The following is a 15,062-nucleotide window of genomic DNA, read 5'->3' as shown; positions in this document are numbered from 1 at the left end:
AGCATCCATTTCCACCCATGTGTGCTGCTTGCTCAGCATGAGGCAGCGCAGAGGGCAGAGGTTCGCCTTTTGAGATTTGATAATTAATTAGCTGTCACAATTACCTAATTGTGTGGAAATATGCTGCAGCAAAAATGAGCCTGGAAGAGTGAAATTAGAAGCTTACAGGGGACTGGTGGTGGTTTCCTAGAAAAAGGTGTGTGCATATGTGCAGGAGAGCATGGATGAGAGGAGGGACACAAGGAGCAAGCAGCTATGGGAGGCTGGCTGGGTGTGCTGCTGGCAGGCAGACATCTGCCTCTGAGACAGTGCTAGGAAGGGTTTGCTCCACTCCTGGTTTTGCTGCTGGTTTCCTCTGGGGAAGATTTTCTGAACTGTGCTGAGCAAGTTTTTCTCCCTGGGACTGCTGATATGGCTTTTTTTTTTTTTTCCCAGGGTATTTTGATTAGGGCTGCTGGGAATTAAAAATGTGGTGAGGAAATTAATGCTCCGTGAGGTTGCACTGCACTATCCTGAACCAGCCAAGGGTAAATAGATCACACCACTGCTTTGGTAGAAATTTTGTTTAAAAATTAATCTTTTGAAGGTTGTTACCAATACAAGAGCAGACTTCGCAGCCTCATTAAACAATGCTCTATTAATACAGTGACTTAGGGTGTGCGTCATGCAAGATCTGCTGCTGTGGAAACCTCAGTAAAGGGTATCTTAAACTAGACAGTAGAAAATAAGCAGCAGGAACTTGTATAAGTTGCTCTACCTGCTTTCAGCTGTTTGGCTGTGATTGAAACAGCAGGAGAGACTCACAACTGTCTGAAATGCACAGCTTTCTGTTCTTCACCTCCCTGCAAGCTGCATGGGAATCTTTCTCCATTTCTGAAATTGTTGCTTTGCCCTTCCTGTCCTGGTGACTTCTCAGACAGGGCCCTTTCCCCCTCCATATCAGAACACACAGTGTTTTCTGGGCTTCTATTCAAAAAGCACCTGATAAGATATCTGGGGGTGACATGCTTGACCTTCTGGAGAGTGGCCATGCAGGTTCCTCTGCTGCAGGTCAGCTTTTATTGGGATGGGATGGCCTGATGGGAATAAGCCTGGTGGACTCTGACCATCAGTTATCTCAGGGGGCTGCTCAGTTCCCCTGGAATTTGGACCTAGTTGGTCTTAATTTGGCTCGCAGAGTGCTGTTGCTGCCAGAATTAATGTCACGAAACATTTGCTGGGGTATTGATTGTGTGAGAAGTAGGTGAGAGGCTTCTCTGTGCTTTTTTCAGGCATTCTGCTTTCCCACAGACAGCTGCCATTCTGGAGCACATGGCCAAAGTAGTTTGGTGCCAGAAGTGGGGTGCTAGGGCTCAGCATGATGCCACATGGGTGAAGGTGACCCCAGCTTGTGATGAGCCTCCATCCTATTGGGGTGCAGAAGGCAGTCACAGCTGTCAGAGGAGGTGGCAGTCCTTGGAACACCACTGGTAAATCTTCTCCAGGATGTCCTTGCTTATTGCTTCCCTTCCTGGAGCCACCAAGGCTCTTCTGCAATCTCCCTTTGTTACAAAGGCTTCCTGACAGCAGCAGCAAGTGCAGTGTAGGGTGTACCCATGGTACAGAGTTGCAGGAACAGGGCTGTAACTTCAGCTATTGGGACTTCACAGAAATATTTAATAGTTTGTGTTGTTCTTTTCACTCAGTTCTCTCAGGTCTCCCCAGGTTGTGAAAAATCAATTGCTGAGATATAATACTAGAGAGAAGACTTAAAGCTCAGTGCTTACAGGCAGGTTCTGACAATCCTGCTTAAAATAGCAACAACAAAACAATAAGCCCTGAAATAATGAATTGTTGAGAAGGAAGTAGTCTGTCAATCTGTTAACCTACTTAAGGAACAGAAACTTCTGCACTACCTACTTTTCTTGGTATTCCTTTTCTTCAGCAATTACTTCGGAATTTTTATCTGCTAGAAAATTTGTAAAAAATATTGTACTACTAAACCAGTTAAAAAGAAATCTCTGCTCAGTCTAATATGATAAGTGAGTTTTCTGAGGAAAAAAATAAACAAGGGTAAGAGGAGGTAAGAGGTGGAGTTTTCCAAGAGCTATTACTGTCTAGAGAGTTGCATTCAATGTCTCCTCATCTGTATTTCAAAAGAATTTCCCGCCTGGGTTAGTGACTCACTTTTCAAAGGAAATTTTCATAAAGGGAAAGCTAATGCAATTAGACCTTTGAGGATAATGTAGGTAAATAACTTTCAGCAAGAGTCGAAACCCCTCCATGTTAAGTGACAGGCAGCCACCCTTTCTCTGTTATCTGCTGGGGCTTAGCAAGATACTGCAAGTCAGAGCCCCAGAAAAGAGGAGTTAAACCAAAGCTGCTCTACCAGAAATCTGCTGTAACTATGCTGAGTTACCTCATCTGAGACCGCTTCACTGCTTAATATTCCTACTCAGTGAAGAATGTTACATGGAAAGAAGGGCAACCAAGAAAAATACATGTGAAGGCTTTAACTTGCTGTGATATGTGATACCTCCCCAGAATTTGATGATCAGTCCCCCCAGCTTTCCTGACTTTTCTAGGTTTGCAAAGTTGAAAATGAGAAAAATTAGTCTCCAGATTGATTTCTGATAGATGTTTTCCTGACTAGTATGGCATCAGCAGAGCACTGGGAATTGTTTCTCAATGTCTGTTTAAATGGTGTCTTGTCAAACATTGGTCTTGTAAGATAAACTTCATGGAAGTTTTGTTTTCTTTCCTCTCTTCAGTAGGAGTGGTCTTCGTACTGGTATCAAAGAATTGCTGGATTACAACAACACTGAGAGTTTGAAATGTCAGGAGGGTCCTTTTAAACACTATATTATTTTGTGGAGCCCTACAACCAATTCTTTTATACTCTGCTCTGTAGACCTTGCACAAGCTCTTGAAGGATTCCAGTTCTTGAGCTGCAAAAGCAACTCTTTCAGAGAAATACTGTACTTTACCCCCTGTCATTTCACTGCCTGACCTTCCATTCTTAAGTGCACCTGTGGCTTCTGTCAGTGTTTCTGTGCTATCCCTGGTATCAGAGAAGCCTGTTAAAGGGCAGGAGTATCACACTGTTGTGCTTTTGAAGGGCTGGGAGCTGGGGACACCACAAGCAGTCAATGGGAAGAGGTCAGCCCAGCATTCTAAGTACCAGCAGTGTGTGGTCTGAATACAAGTCCAAATCATGGGCTAAAGGATGAGAATCCCACCCACATCTCCTGATTACTGGGTTAATGCACTCAGCCATGGGATTAGCCTGGTCCTCCACTATTGTGAGGCAGGTAGCAAATCAAAAGGTCACCCAGGCTGCCTCCACAGCAGTGCCCTCCCAGGCAGCACTTGCTGACCCAAACACCTCTCATGGCCCTCACAAGGTGAGGCTGGAGTGGAGCCCAGGCCACTACAGGGCCATCAGCTGTCTTGTGTCAGATGGAGCACACTGCAGTGGAACTTGCTGATCTGAAGTGGGACAGACAATTTAGACCCTGGTTTGTTGACACAGTGGTAGATCTTTACTGCCTGGGCTCATCATTCCCCTTTTGCAGTCCTCTGCAATCTTGGTACAGTTGACACCTGGAAAAGGAGGTGTTTTGAAGGCTTTACCTGTGCCAGGAGACAGCAGGATAAGAAAACGTATCTTGGCTATCCCTTACACAAAGTATGGCCTATTACCTTTGTGCTTCCTAGATAGCCTCTGTCCAGGTGAGATCAGAACAGGAATAGGTCCCTAGTCTGCAGGACCACAAGTGGTGCCTGAAATACCCTGTAGACAATTCAGCCCCTATCAGAGGTGGACACCCCTCAGCTCCTGTCCTGGAATGAATTTCTTCCTGAATGTGTGTGGAAGACAGACTTGCATGCTAAGATACTTGAAAACACAGCATTAATGCCTTGGACTCTCTTGTGTGAAGCGAAGTACTCATTTCTGCATTTAAAAAAAAAGGCATAAATATGATTGAGCCCCTGGGCTGGATTGCTTGGGTGGGTCCTGAGAGCCTTCCAGGTGTGAGTGTCAGAGGCTTTCAGGATTTGAGGGCACTAAGGCAGCAGGCTTTTTTCTTACAGCTCTGGAGCACCTGACCAACTGGTACAGTGAGTTCCACCTTCCCATGCCCACTGCATAATGGTTGCTTTTTCTTATGGATTATATATTTTTCCTTTAAGTTACTGTGATGTGGCACTTGGGAAGTTCATTATCTTTACTAACACTTGGCTAGAGTGAGATGATGTCTTAATTAAGATATAAGAAAGAATGAAGAAGCTAAGGTTACCCATAGGATAAATTCCCAAGAGTTGATATTTTATGTTTTAATGGGAATGAATACAGGTCCTCTTATTCCAGGTAAAAAAGAGAGAGGGGAGGGCAGCAGGAATGACTAGTGCAATAGATGAGCAGAACAGCAGTAACTGGCATAGGATCCAAGCTGGCACTAACTAGTGAAGCTTGAAGGAATTAATTGGTTATATATGGGCATTGCATGTGCTGAGTCAGCCACTTTCCCTGTCTGCCTACATCACTGCTCTGACTTTCAAAGCATTGACATTTACACTGGCATCCTAATGCTAATAAGGGGGGGGGAAATGCCACAAAATCCTAACCAGATTTCCTTTTTCCCAAGAGTAGATTGGCAAAGTTGGGGCAGTAGAGTCTGCAGTGGTGGTAGAAGGTGCCAGTTTATTTGTTGTGTAGTGGAAAGCAAGCATGTGCTGCTGGTGTAAGAATGCAGGGAAAGAGTAATTGTGCAGATAAGAGAAGATTTTGGAGCTCTGTGAGGTTAGCTCTGGCTGGAGTAACTCCTGGAAGGAGCAGGGATCCCACTTACATTTTTAATTTGAAATAGTTTGAACCAAAAAATCATAGTAATTAGAAAGAAAACTTTACAAGAAAGCAAACTCGTGGGGTTTTTTCATATTTTAGAAAAGATTAACTGTCTTTCTCAGACACCTTAGGTAAGTTTATCTCACCTCCCATAGATGCTGTAAGATGCAGAATCTTTTCTGAATCTTAAATCCACTCCTTCTGCAGCCAGAAGGAGGGAGAAGCCGTGCAGCATTGCCATCTGAAGGGAGCAGGACATTAGGCAGTCCCAGCCCATCATTTCAGGCAGCTCTGGGTGAGTCAGATGGATCCCACCCACTGCACAGTTGCGGGCTCTAGCGAAATGACTCACCACACTGTTATGGTAAATAGCAGCTGAGAGTCCTGCCCTGTGCAGATGTAAAACACTTTAGCCTCTCACTGCAGCAACACCCCAGTGCAGTTATTCACTGAGGCCGTGCCAAAAGCTTGGTGGGTTGGTATTTATTTTTTTTTTCAGTTGACAGCTGATTTCGAAGAGGGAGACAGGCAATAAAAATGCTGTGAATGGTGAAGGAAATGAGTCTGACTCACTTCCACTTTCCCTTTCACATTTTTAATCCTGTGCAGTGCTGCCTGTGACAGGAGTGGGATTATGCTGGGATTACTGATAGCAGTCTCTGATCTGCTGTGTAGATGGTTTTATTTTCAATCTCTTTTTTTTTAACGAATCTTTTTTTATTTATTTTCCCATTTCCCTTCAGCAGCTTCTACCTGACATATTTAAATTGCTTCTCTTTCATTCCCATTCCAGCTGCAAGCACATCTCCTCCTTGCAAGTAAATATGTTTGGAAAGGGAGAGGTAGGGAGAAATAAAGTTAACATTGCTTTCCATTTTGGTCTTAAGAAAATAAGGAAAAACTGTGAACATGGAAGGGCTGGTTTTGCAGTGAAACTGTGGTGTCTTTCAGAGGAAAGCACTGGCTGTTTTCATTTTCAGACCCTGGTGGAAGCTTGAGAAAAAAGCAGGTGACACTGAGTTTATGTTAACCATCCAAAGGCTTGGGAGGGGAAATCAAACAGGTCTCATGCCATTAACTGGCAGTCTGTAAACAAGGTAGTTCACATCCCTGTGCCCCAGGTCAGCCTTTGTGTGTACTAGCAAGAATTTGGGAGAGTTTGGGCGGTGTTTGGCATTCCTTGCTGCTTTAAATTGACCTGTCAAGTAGTGTGTTATGAAGCAGTGCCTGGACACGTGGGGCAGAGGGGCATGAATGAACACTCAGGGCATGAAGCCATCTGAAAGAATGTGGTAGGTGTTTGCACAGAACAGTGTTAGAAGGGTACAAGAAAACAGCCAAGAACACCCCTGAACAAGGTGAGGAGCTGCTTAGTGCAGGTTCAGGTGCCTGGTTGATGGTCCATGGCTGTCAATGCCAGAGGCCACTGCTCTGTGTTGGTGTTGGTGTGTCCTCAGCAAACTGTTCTGCTCGAGCAACTCAGCTCTCTGAAGAAGATAACTTATAATCCATGTTGTTGCTTTCTTTATTTCCAAATATTTATTAAGAACACCGTTTGAAGACAATGGATGTTTTAAATATCAAAGTAATGTTTTCAGCCCATATCTTTCGTTTGGCTGAAGCAAGTTACCTTCTTTGATAGCCTGTGTGCAGAATAGTCTCCTTGTTCCGGAGGTTAGATTGTACCAAACAGGGACAGAAACATAAATATTTACTGCCATCTTTTGGGCAGTGTGGGTATGACTCAGAAAAAGAAGGGGTCAATCAAATTACTCTGCATCTCCTTCAGCTTTGTCAGCTGACTCTTATCTGGCCACCAAATACAACAGTTGGCCAAAGAACATCAGTTTTTTAACAGTTATCAGTCTGAGGCTTTAAGTGAAGAGAGGTTTCTAAAGGGAGGTGCTACTTTGATTTGAGCAAACTGATAGATTTTGGGCTAAAAAACCTAAAAGGCTTTGAGCACATCCCCCCTTCTTAAGCTTTTGATACAGTGTGTGTTCATTGCTTCAGACTGCTGGGAGGTTTGTGTTTTGCTCTGCTTTAATGCATAATTGCTAGGATTCTTGAAGTCCCACCCTGACCTTTTCAAGAAATAAAATTTCAGTGCTCTTTAGTCTGCAAGAATATTAGAGTGTGAACAATATATATAGGTTTATTTTTAAATGTATATATTTTAGCAAGATAGGATGTGTTGCATCACACTCCTCTGACCCTTTCTTCTTACAGTGTATTGTGCAGTTGAAATGCTGATTAGGTGACCTTTCCTAATTGCAATACATTATTTTTCATCCACTTGAGGTGTCAGGTTGTATTTTTAATCTCATACTTAATCAAACTTTCAGTCCTGCAGTCCAAGCAGATGCACATTTCCTGCTGTGGTAATAGCCCTTTCCTTGAAACTAGTTTGAATATAATAGCAGCAAGGTACTTCACTCTTTCCAAAAAGGCCGTGTCTCTGAGTGGACAGAAGCTTCTTTTAATGCAATGAGATCATTTATTAAGGCTTTGTAGGAAGATGAAATTTTTATCTGGGATTCATATGTGTTGCTGATTTAAGTACGATTATCATCTTATCCTTACCATCTGGACCTCCACAATGTGCCACAAGGGAAGAACTTGCTCAATGTAAAACTTGGTTTGTTGTTTATTGAGGGGGTGGCAGCAGAGATAATCGTCCTTCCGCTCACTGTTGTTCAGCTTGCATTGAGCAAGCAAAATATGACTCTTTGCTCTTGTCTTGTGTTTGTTTTAGGTGAAACTTCCTTTTCCTGTTGATCAAATCACAGATCTTCCAAGGAATGATTTCCAGATGATGATAAAGATGCACAAGCTAACCTCAGAGCAGCTCGAGTTCATCCATGATGTCCGCCGGCGCAGCAAGAACCGCATCGCAGCCCAGCGCTGCCGCAAGAGGAAACTGGACTGCATTCAGAACCTGGAATGTGAAATCCGCAAGTTGGTGAGTTCTGTGCCCTCACCACTGCCCAGCTCACTCTCACGCTGTAGCCTGCAGGACACCAGCAGCAATTCCAGCCCAGACTTCAGGGGGTTCAGTCAGTTTGTCACTGATGAGCAGAATGCCCAGTAGACAGTGCCGTCACATTTTCATGTAAGGGAGTGAGGTGACTGGACCGAGGCCAAGGGGCTGCTCAGAAAATTCCTCTCACTTTCAGTCATGGTATGGATACTTCAGGTGGGGTTTGTTATGTTTCATTTTGCTTTGTTCTCTGCTCAAACTGTAGGAAACATCGTGTGAAAGAGGCAGGGATCTGTTGAAGAAGCGGAATTACCATCACCTCACAAATGGCAGAAAGCCACAAGACTTTGGGTTACTCACTTGCTGCCTGTGCCTGTCTGCTTCCCGTCTGTAACAGGGAGGTGACACTGACCTCACAAGCTGGTTGGGAGGCTTAAATCATCAAGGCTTGTGAAGCCTTCAGATGCGGTGCTGCTGAAGCCCTGGGGGGAAAAAAAAGAAAAATCAAAACATTGTTCAGAGTAGTGCTGCACTGATGCAAAACAAACAACACAACAAAGATAAACAAAATAGTGAGCAACTGCTTCCTGCACTGAGTATAATGCACAGTGTGTAGAGGGTGAGTCAGAGGTTCTGCACAGTGAAAGAGTGGATGGATCCTCATCAGGCTGTCAGAAGAAGCAGGTTCAGCCTTGGCTGCACGTGCCTGTCGCTCTGCACTGAGCTGGTGGTGGGGAGGAGTTCCTGTCTCTCGCTCTCCAGAGCCTCAGGAGCAGCACTCTGAGGGCTGGACTAGCAGCCGGGGTGATTCAGCCTTATAGCTGTAGCCTTCACTTGAAAATTAGTTTGAGTTAATTGATTTCGTGCAATCCTGTGACATTGCCATTATTGTCTGATATAGTAAACTGTAGACAGACAAAATAAAAATTTTAAGTCCTCTGCCTAGCACAAACACGCATCTCAGGGGAATTAATGAAGGGCATATGAGTGGCCTTGTGGGCTTGATCCATGCTCAGTTTGAGGAATCAAAAACCATTTGAGGTGCAGGATTCTTCCCAAAAACAAGTTGGCATTTCTATTTAGCAAAGGGGACTTGAATATGTGGCAATATGCAGTGAGTGAGCCAAGCAGGGAAGATATCCCACTGGACATGTTTGCAAATAGTGAAGGGCTGGTGGGTGAAGTGATGGCTGGATGCCTTCTTGGGCACAGTGATCACAAAATGATGGAGTTTTTGGTTGCTGGAGAATTAAATAGTAGGGTCAGTAGAGCTGCCACCTTGGATTTCCAGAATGCAGACTTTGGCCTGTTTAGAAGACTGGTTGGGAAAATCCCTTAGGAGGCAGTACTGAAGAGAGGAGTTCAGGAAGGTTGGACATTCTTCAAGAAATAAATCTTGCATGCACAAGAGCAGGCTGATCCCCCATGCAAAAATATAGGACACTGGAGAAGACCAGCGTGGCTGAACAAAGAGTTTCAGCTGGAACTCAAGGAAAAAATGGAGTTCATTATTTTTGGAAGAAGGGGCAGCTATTCAGGAGGACTACAAGCATATAGTGAAGTTATGCAGAGAGAAAATTAGAAGGGTAAAAGTCCAACTAGAACTTAATCAGGCTACTGCTGTAAATGACAATAAATAGTTTTTTAAACAGACATGCAACAAAAGGAAGGCCAAGGAGAATCTCTATCCTTTATTGAATGCAGTAAAAACATAGCAACAGAGAAGGAGGAAAAGGCTGAGGTACTTAATGCCTTCTTTGCCTCAGTCTTACTCAGTAGTAAGACTGGTTGCTCCCCAGGTACCCAGCCCCCTGAGCCGGAAGACAGGGACAGGGAAAAGAATAAACACACAACACATGACCACTGGAAATTCCTTTGTTTTCTTCTGAAAGGAATGAACTTTGTGATCAGCAGCTTCCAGTCTCATGAATTACATAATGGTGCTGTGGTTTAAGGGTTTTTCACTTGGCTGGGTCTTGTCTATGAAAGACCCCTTTTCCCCCTGTAGTTACTGTAAGTCACCCATCTTCTTGACACAGATGGTTTCACAGCAGACAGTGAGTGAAATGGTTGTATCCTCAGAGTTTGATAGGTAATTTTTTTTGCCTGCTTTCTCTCACTCATTCATCTACCCACTCACATTCCCTTTTTTCCCTGCAAACTCGCAGCATATTCTCCTCCATAATTCATCATCTCAAGATGTACTTGAGCATCTGTTTATTTTTTTATTATTTTTGTGCTTTCTTGATAGATTTATCAATATTTTAGCAGTTAGTTCTTTTCATGTGTACTGCTCTCTTTCACATTCACACAGCTGTATGCTTCCAGTGTGGGCTCTGCACCCAGGGCAATACTATCAGCTGTCAACAACCACCCATAGCTGGATTATCTGAGTTGTCGAGCTTTCACACCTCAGGTGCTGAGACATCTTGGGTTTAGCAGTGTTACTAGGTGAGATACATGGCTGCGCTGCTTTTGGGGCCAGCTCAGCTCTGGAAATAGTCCTGGTACTCTGCAAAATCTCATCTTCTCTCTCGAGCTCTGTGCCCACCTGCCTGAGACAGGAGATGCAGCAGGACCATCCCAGCCAGTCTACACTGAATCAACACCATTTTTTAGAGGTGAAACCCTAAGCTGGGTTCATAAAAATATCTGTGTTAGATCAAGCCCAAACCATTAAGCACAAGTACATAAGAAAACAAGCCATGTTGCAGGCCACAGAGCACACTTAGATCCTCTCTTCTGAATAAACTCACCTCTCTCAGGAGTAAGGAGCTCCAGGGGGTGCACCCAGCCTAAGCAGCCAACCTGACAGTTCAAGGGCGAACCAAACACCAGCAGCTCATCCTCACTTCAGGAATTAACCTGTTTTCTTGCTGATTAGATGGGAAATGGCACTTCTCCCTCAAAATGTTTTGTTCAGAGTTCTTTTATATCGTCTGTCGGGCAGCCTTAGTTTATAAAGGGAACAGTTCTGTGAGAATAACTTGGGATTCTATCCTCTTCCAGTTCAAATGTTTTTCTCTAGATGTTTCCCAAATTCCTGTCCACACAGGCCATGGTGGTCAAATACTTGATGTCTCTGGCCATATGAAAACAGGTGTGACACATTGGTGCTCTTGGATACTGCTGCATATGTATTGTAGTTGCAAGGACCCTCGTGGCAGAGAGGAATGATGAATCTGACTCCATGTTCTCAGAAGGCTAATTTATTATTTTATGATACTGTATTATATGAAAGAATACTATACTAAACTGTACTAAAGAATACAGAAAGGATGCATACACAATGCTAAAAAGATAATACTGAAAACTTGTGACTCTTTCTAGAGTCCTGACACAGCTTGGCACTGATTGGCCAATGAGACAAAACAACTAACACCAGAATCCAATAAAACAATCAGGTGTGGGTAAACAATCTCCAAACACATTCCAGACGAGCAAAGCACAGGAGAAGCAAACGCGATAAGAATTGTTTTCATTTTTCTCTGAGGCTTCTCAGCTTCCCAGGAGAAAAATCCTGGGCAGAGGGATTTTTCAGAGAATGTGAATGCCACACATATGTGCCCAAAGTGAGCAGGCAGTGGATGTCCCTTCCTCAGTCTAAGATGCCCTCTTTCTTTTTCAGGTGTGTGAGAAAGAGAAATTGCTCTCAGAAAGGAACCAGCTGAAAGCGAGCATGGGAGAATTGCTAGACAACTTCTCGTGTCTTTCCCAAGAAGTGTGTAGAGACATGCAGAGCCCGGAACAGATCCAAGCCCTCCACCGATACTGCCCCGTTCTCAGACCCATGGATCTACAGCCGGTCACCACCATCAGCCCCGCCCCAGCCGGTGTGGAGCAGAGCCTGGTGAGCTCCCAGTGCGTCGGGGAGAGCATGCAGTGCTGCTCGGAGCAAGGCTCGGTGCAGCTGGGAGCGCCCTGGCTGCCCAACAACATCTCGGAGAATTGTTCGGCTGGCGCGGGGTTGGATGGAGCCGACGCAGGTACTTACCCCGAGAGAGAGCTTCCACCTGAGCAGAGCAGCCAAACGGTCACGGTAGACTTCTGTCAGGAAATGACTGATAAATGTACAACAGATGAACAACCCAGGAAAGATTACACCTAGTGACTCGTAACCTTAACGTTACACCTGGTCAGGTGTTCTTCAGTCAGCCAGTGGCAGTGTTCATTTGTTGTCTAGAAGAACGTATTTGGTGCACACTACAGTGGTCTTAGCAGCAATACTGTTTTTAAGTATTCCCTCCTCTCTACAAGCAGGAGTTCTCTTCACAATGGTGCTATCCCTTGCTCAGGCAGGGAACGAAGCAGTGGCAACACTGTCTGTTTTTGTATGTTATTTCAATCTTAACAGGGATGGACATAACACCTCTGAGGACCCAACCGCAGCTTTTTTCTCAGTGGCCCATGTCACAAAACCCTAACTCAGGAATTTCCTCTGAATGTTCAATTTTTCATTGAAGACAGCTTCTTTACACATCAAAGTTTTATAGCTAAACTGTACATATTATATATAATATATATAAAATATATATATCCATATGCAAGAGTCCCTGCATGCCTCAATTTTCTCATCCTACAAACTGGAAGCTTTCATTTCTATTGTACAAACAAGTTCCAACATTCCTTTTTGTCTTTGATGCTAGAACTAGTTTGGTAACTTGTTACACGATAATTTTTTCCTCAGTTCGCAGTTCAGCAATAGCATTCAATTTGTACTTATTTATAAAACTTTAATGTCGGAAACTTATTTGAGATTTTATTATAGACAATTTTTTTTGGCACAGCCATTTCGTGCCACTTGAGCAATGTGGAGTTATTTTATTTTCTTGCAGATACTGTACAGTAATGGTCAACTTTGCCACTTGCACTGAGTTTCTGGTCAAACCTCTTTTCATAAATGAAGTCATGACTTCAGAATAACTTGAGTATATGGTTTTCTTTGCTTTATGGCTTAAAGGAAATAGAAAATTTTTATCTAATAGACAAACACTCAGGAGCTCATTATGTAGTAAAAACAGTCTTGCCAAATACTGAATTCACTATACAATTTGTAAAGAGAATCTGCTTGAATTATTTTTATATTTAGACTTCTTTCTGTTTCACAAACCAAGTTTAAGTGCTGTTAATGATGCTTTTGGAGTCTTATAGGGGAAAGTATATTTCACTCTTTAGAGAAAAGTGTATTTGACAACTGGATCAATTCATCAAATGTTCCCCGAAGTAAAGCAAACAGAGATCACGTCAATATACCTGGGGGCTTTTTCTCCAGCCCCACTCTGCATCCTTTACTCATGGAAGCAACTGCTGCTCCGGCTAGTCCCCAGAGCCTGACCTCAGCTGTCCTCAGACGTTACCTGTTCTCCCCACCAGACCCAAGTTGCAGAGCTGGGTCTGGTGAAGTTAGTGACCCTGCCTAGGTAGGCAGAGTTGCAGGATCATACCCCTAGTTGTTGACTTTGGCTTCCTTACAGAGGTCCAGCTAGCACTGTATCCTCTAAGAGCAAAACATACGTTTGCCAACACCCAATTTGGTCACTTACCCATCAAATTGTTGTGTTCCAGGATCCTCTCATCCTGCAGCATTGCCCTCAGCACAAACTGCAGCTAAAAGAGCGCTGTCTCAAAGGAGACTACTCAGTGAATTGGCTTAGTTGTAACTGTATTGGACTTGTATCGTAATGTTGACTCATGTTATGACTGTGTGAGACAGCAGCTTTCCAAGCATAACATCTGTATGTACAGTGTAGACAGAAGAACAACCTCCTAATGCTTTTTTTAATAATTATTACTCTTCTAAGTGTACTGAGTTTTTATTTTGTGGTTCTTTGCCCTACGTGTGCCAGGTTGTGTGGCTTTATCGACAACTGTCATGTGCTTTATTGGCTGATATTGTTTGTTCTCACTGAAAAAAAAAATGACCAGCTGTTCACACCTGTTAAAAAAAAAAAAGTGTGGGGAAGCAGCTTCTCAGAAGCACTAAGTGATAATGTGTTCTTCTGTGCTAACGTTTACACTAGAGGTGTGCGCTGGTGGTTTTTTGAGGCACTCAAGTAGATCAGCATCTTGAACCCTGGAGGAGGAATCAGCTCCCTCTCTCCACTTTCTTCCATCTTCAGACTGTGCTCATGGACTGTCGCCCACTCGCCACAAAGTCTTGCTTTTATCCTCCTCATGCAAACTATTGTAATTGTAGCCAAGCTACTGAGGAGGAACTGCATATAGCATGTGCCATGTTTGTTGAAAATACTTTTTTCCCCCCGCATGTACAAAGAAAAACTAGTATATGATGTAGGAGAATATTTATGTTTAGGTATTAATCATTACTGTACAAAATCCTTACCTTTAAATGTTCAAGAATATACAAATGCCATAAACTCCTAGTTCAGACGGTTGAAAAAGGGGGAGGAGTTGTCCTTTCTTTTTAAAAGAGCTTAACCTAAAAATATCTGAACCCCTCCCAACCATCCTTTGCAGGTAACTTCACTGAGAAGCTCTTTGGTGGGGTGGGTGGGATTTGATTTTCCTTTGAATTTGTTGACGTTGCAAAGCAGTTCTGTGCTTCGCAGAGAAGTTTTGTTTCTATGAGACCATGGTGAAAGCTAGAATTTAAAACTAAATGTGAATCACATTATAGAGTCATAGCTACTTGGGGGGGGTGTTGGGGGCGGGTGGGAGGGAAGGGTCAACTGACACAGTATTTTAAAGATGTTTTTCTGTTGCCTTTTTTATTTTTAAGTGACCTCCTATATATATGAATAGATAGAATGTTTTATGAGTATAAAACCAAGTTTTAACTTGCTTCCTGACATGAAGATTTACTCTACTAACAACTCATGTGCAACTGGTACTCTTGACCTCATTCCGACGGTTTAAAAAACCCACCCACACAACCCATTGCGCTGCAGCTCTTAGGTTTGACCTGGCCTCATACTGGTGCTGGGTCCCTTCATTTCCTCTACCTTGGGAACTGATATTTAAAACCACTGCTCAAATAAGTGTCTCTTCCTCAACCTTTCTCTCGTCTCTCTCTTTCCCTCCCCTGCAAGCTTTTCTGGATGTTTGATTTCATTCTTTCCCATTAGAAGTGGCTGATTTTGTGTCATTGCTTCCTATATTTACATGTATCATGGTTTTTCAGTGGGGTTTTTTTGGTGGTGGTGGTGGTTGTTTTTTGTTTCTATTTTGTTTTGAGGTTTTTTTGCTATTTTGAACCATGTGGCTTTCAAAGCAGTTACTGGGCTAACGTTTAAA

The 15,062-nt window shown here is 43.4% G+C and overlaps 1 protein-coding gene across 2 annotated transcripts in view; it reads left to right on the top strand.

The window, feature by feature from the left end:
- BACH2 (BTB domain and CNC homolog 2) overlaps positions 1-14,448 on the top strand; it is a 183,189-nt gene extending 168,741 nt beyond the window's left edge. For both annotated transcript variants that reach the window (XM_054279575.1, XM_054279574.1), the window contains 2 exons: positions 7,584-7,790; positions 11,437-14,448. In XM_054279575.1, the coding sequence (XP_054135550.1) occupies positions 7,584-7,790; positions 11,437-11,916 (687 nt within the window). In that variant the 3' untranslated portion in view covers positions 11,917-14,448. The remainder of the gene's footprint in view (positions 1-7,583; positions 7,791-11,436) is intronic.
- Positions 14,449-15,062: the final 614 nt, after the last annotated feature.

This window comes from Melozone crissalis, unplaced genomic scaffold, assembly GCF_028551555.1.
Source record: "Melozone crissalis strain CALT ecotype California unplaced genomic scaffold, PUWL_Pcris_2 ptg000027l_1, whole genome shotgun sequence".
Taxonomy (NCBI): Eukaryota; Metazoa; Chordata; class Aves; order Passeriformes; family Passerellidae; genus Melozone; species Melozone crissalis.
The sequence above is the reverse complement of the archived record's forward strand: the minus strand, read 5'-3'. Positions and strand labels throughout refer to the sequence as shown.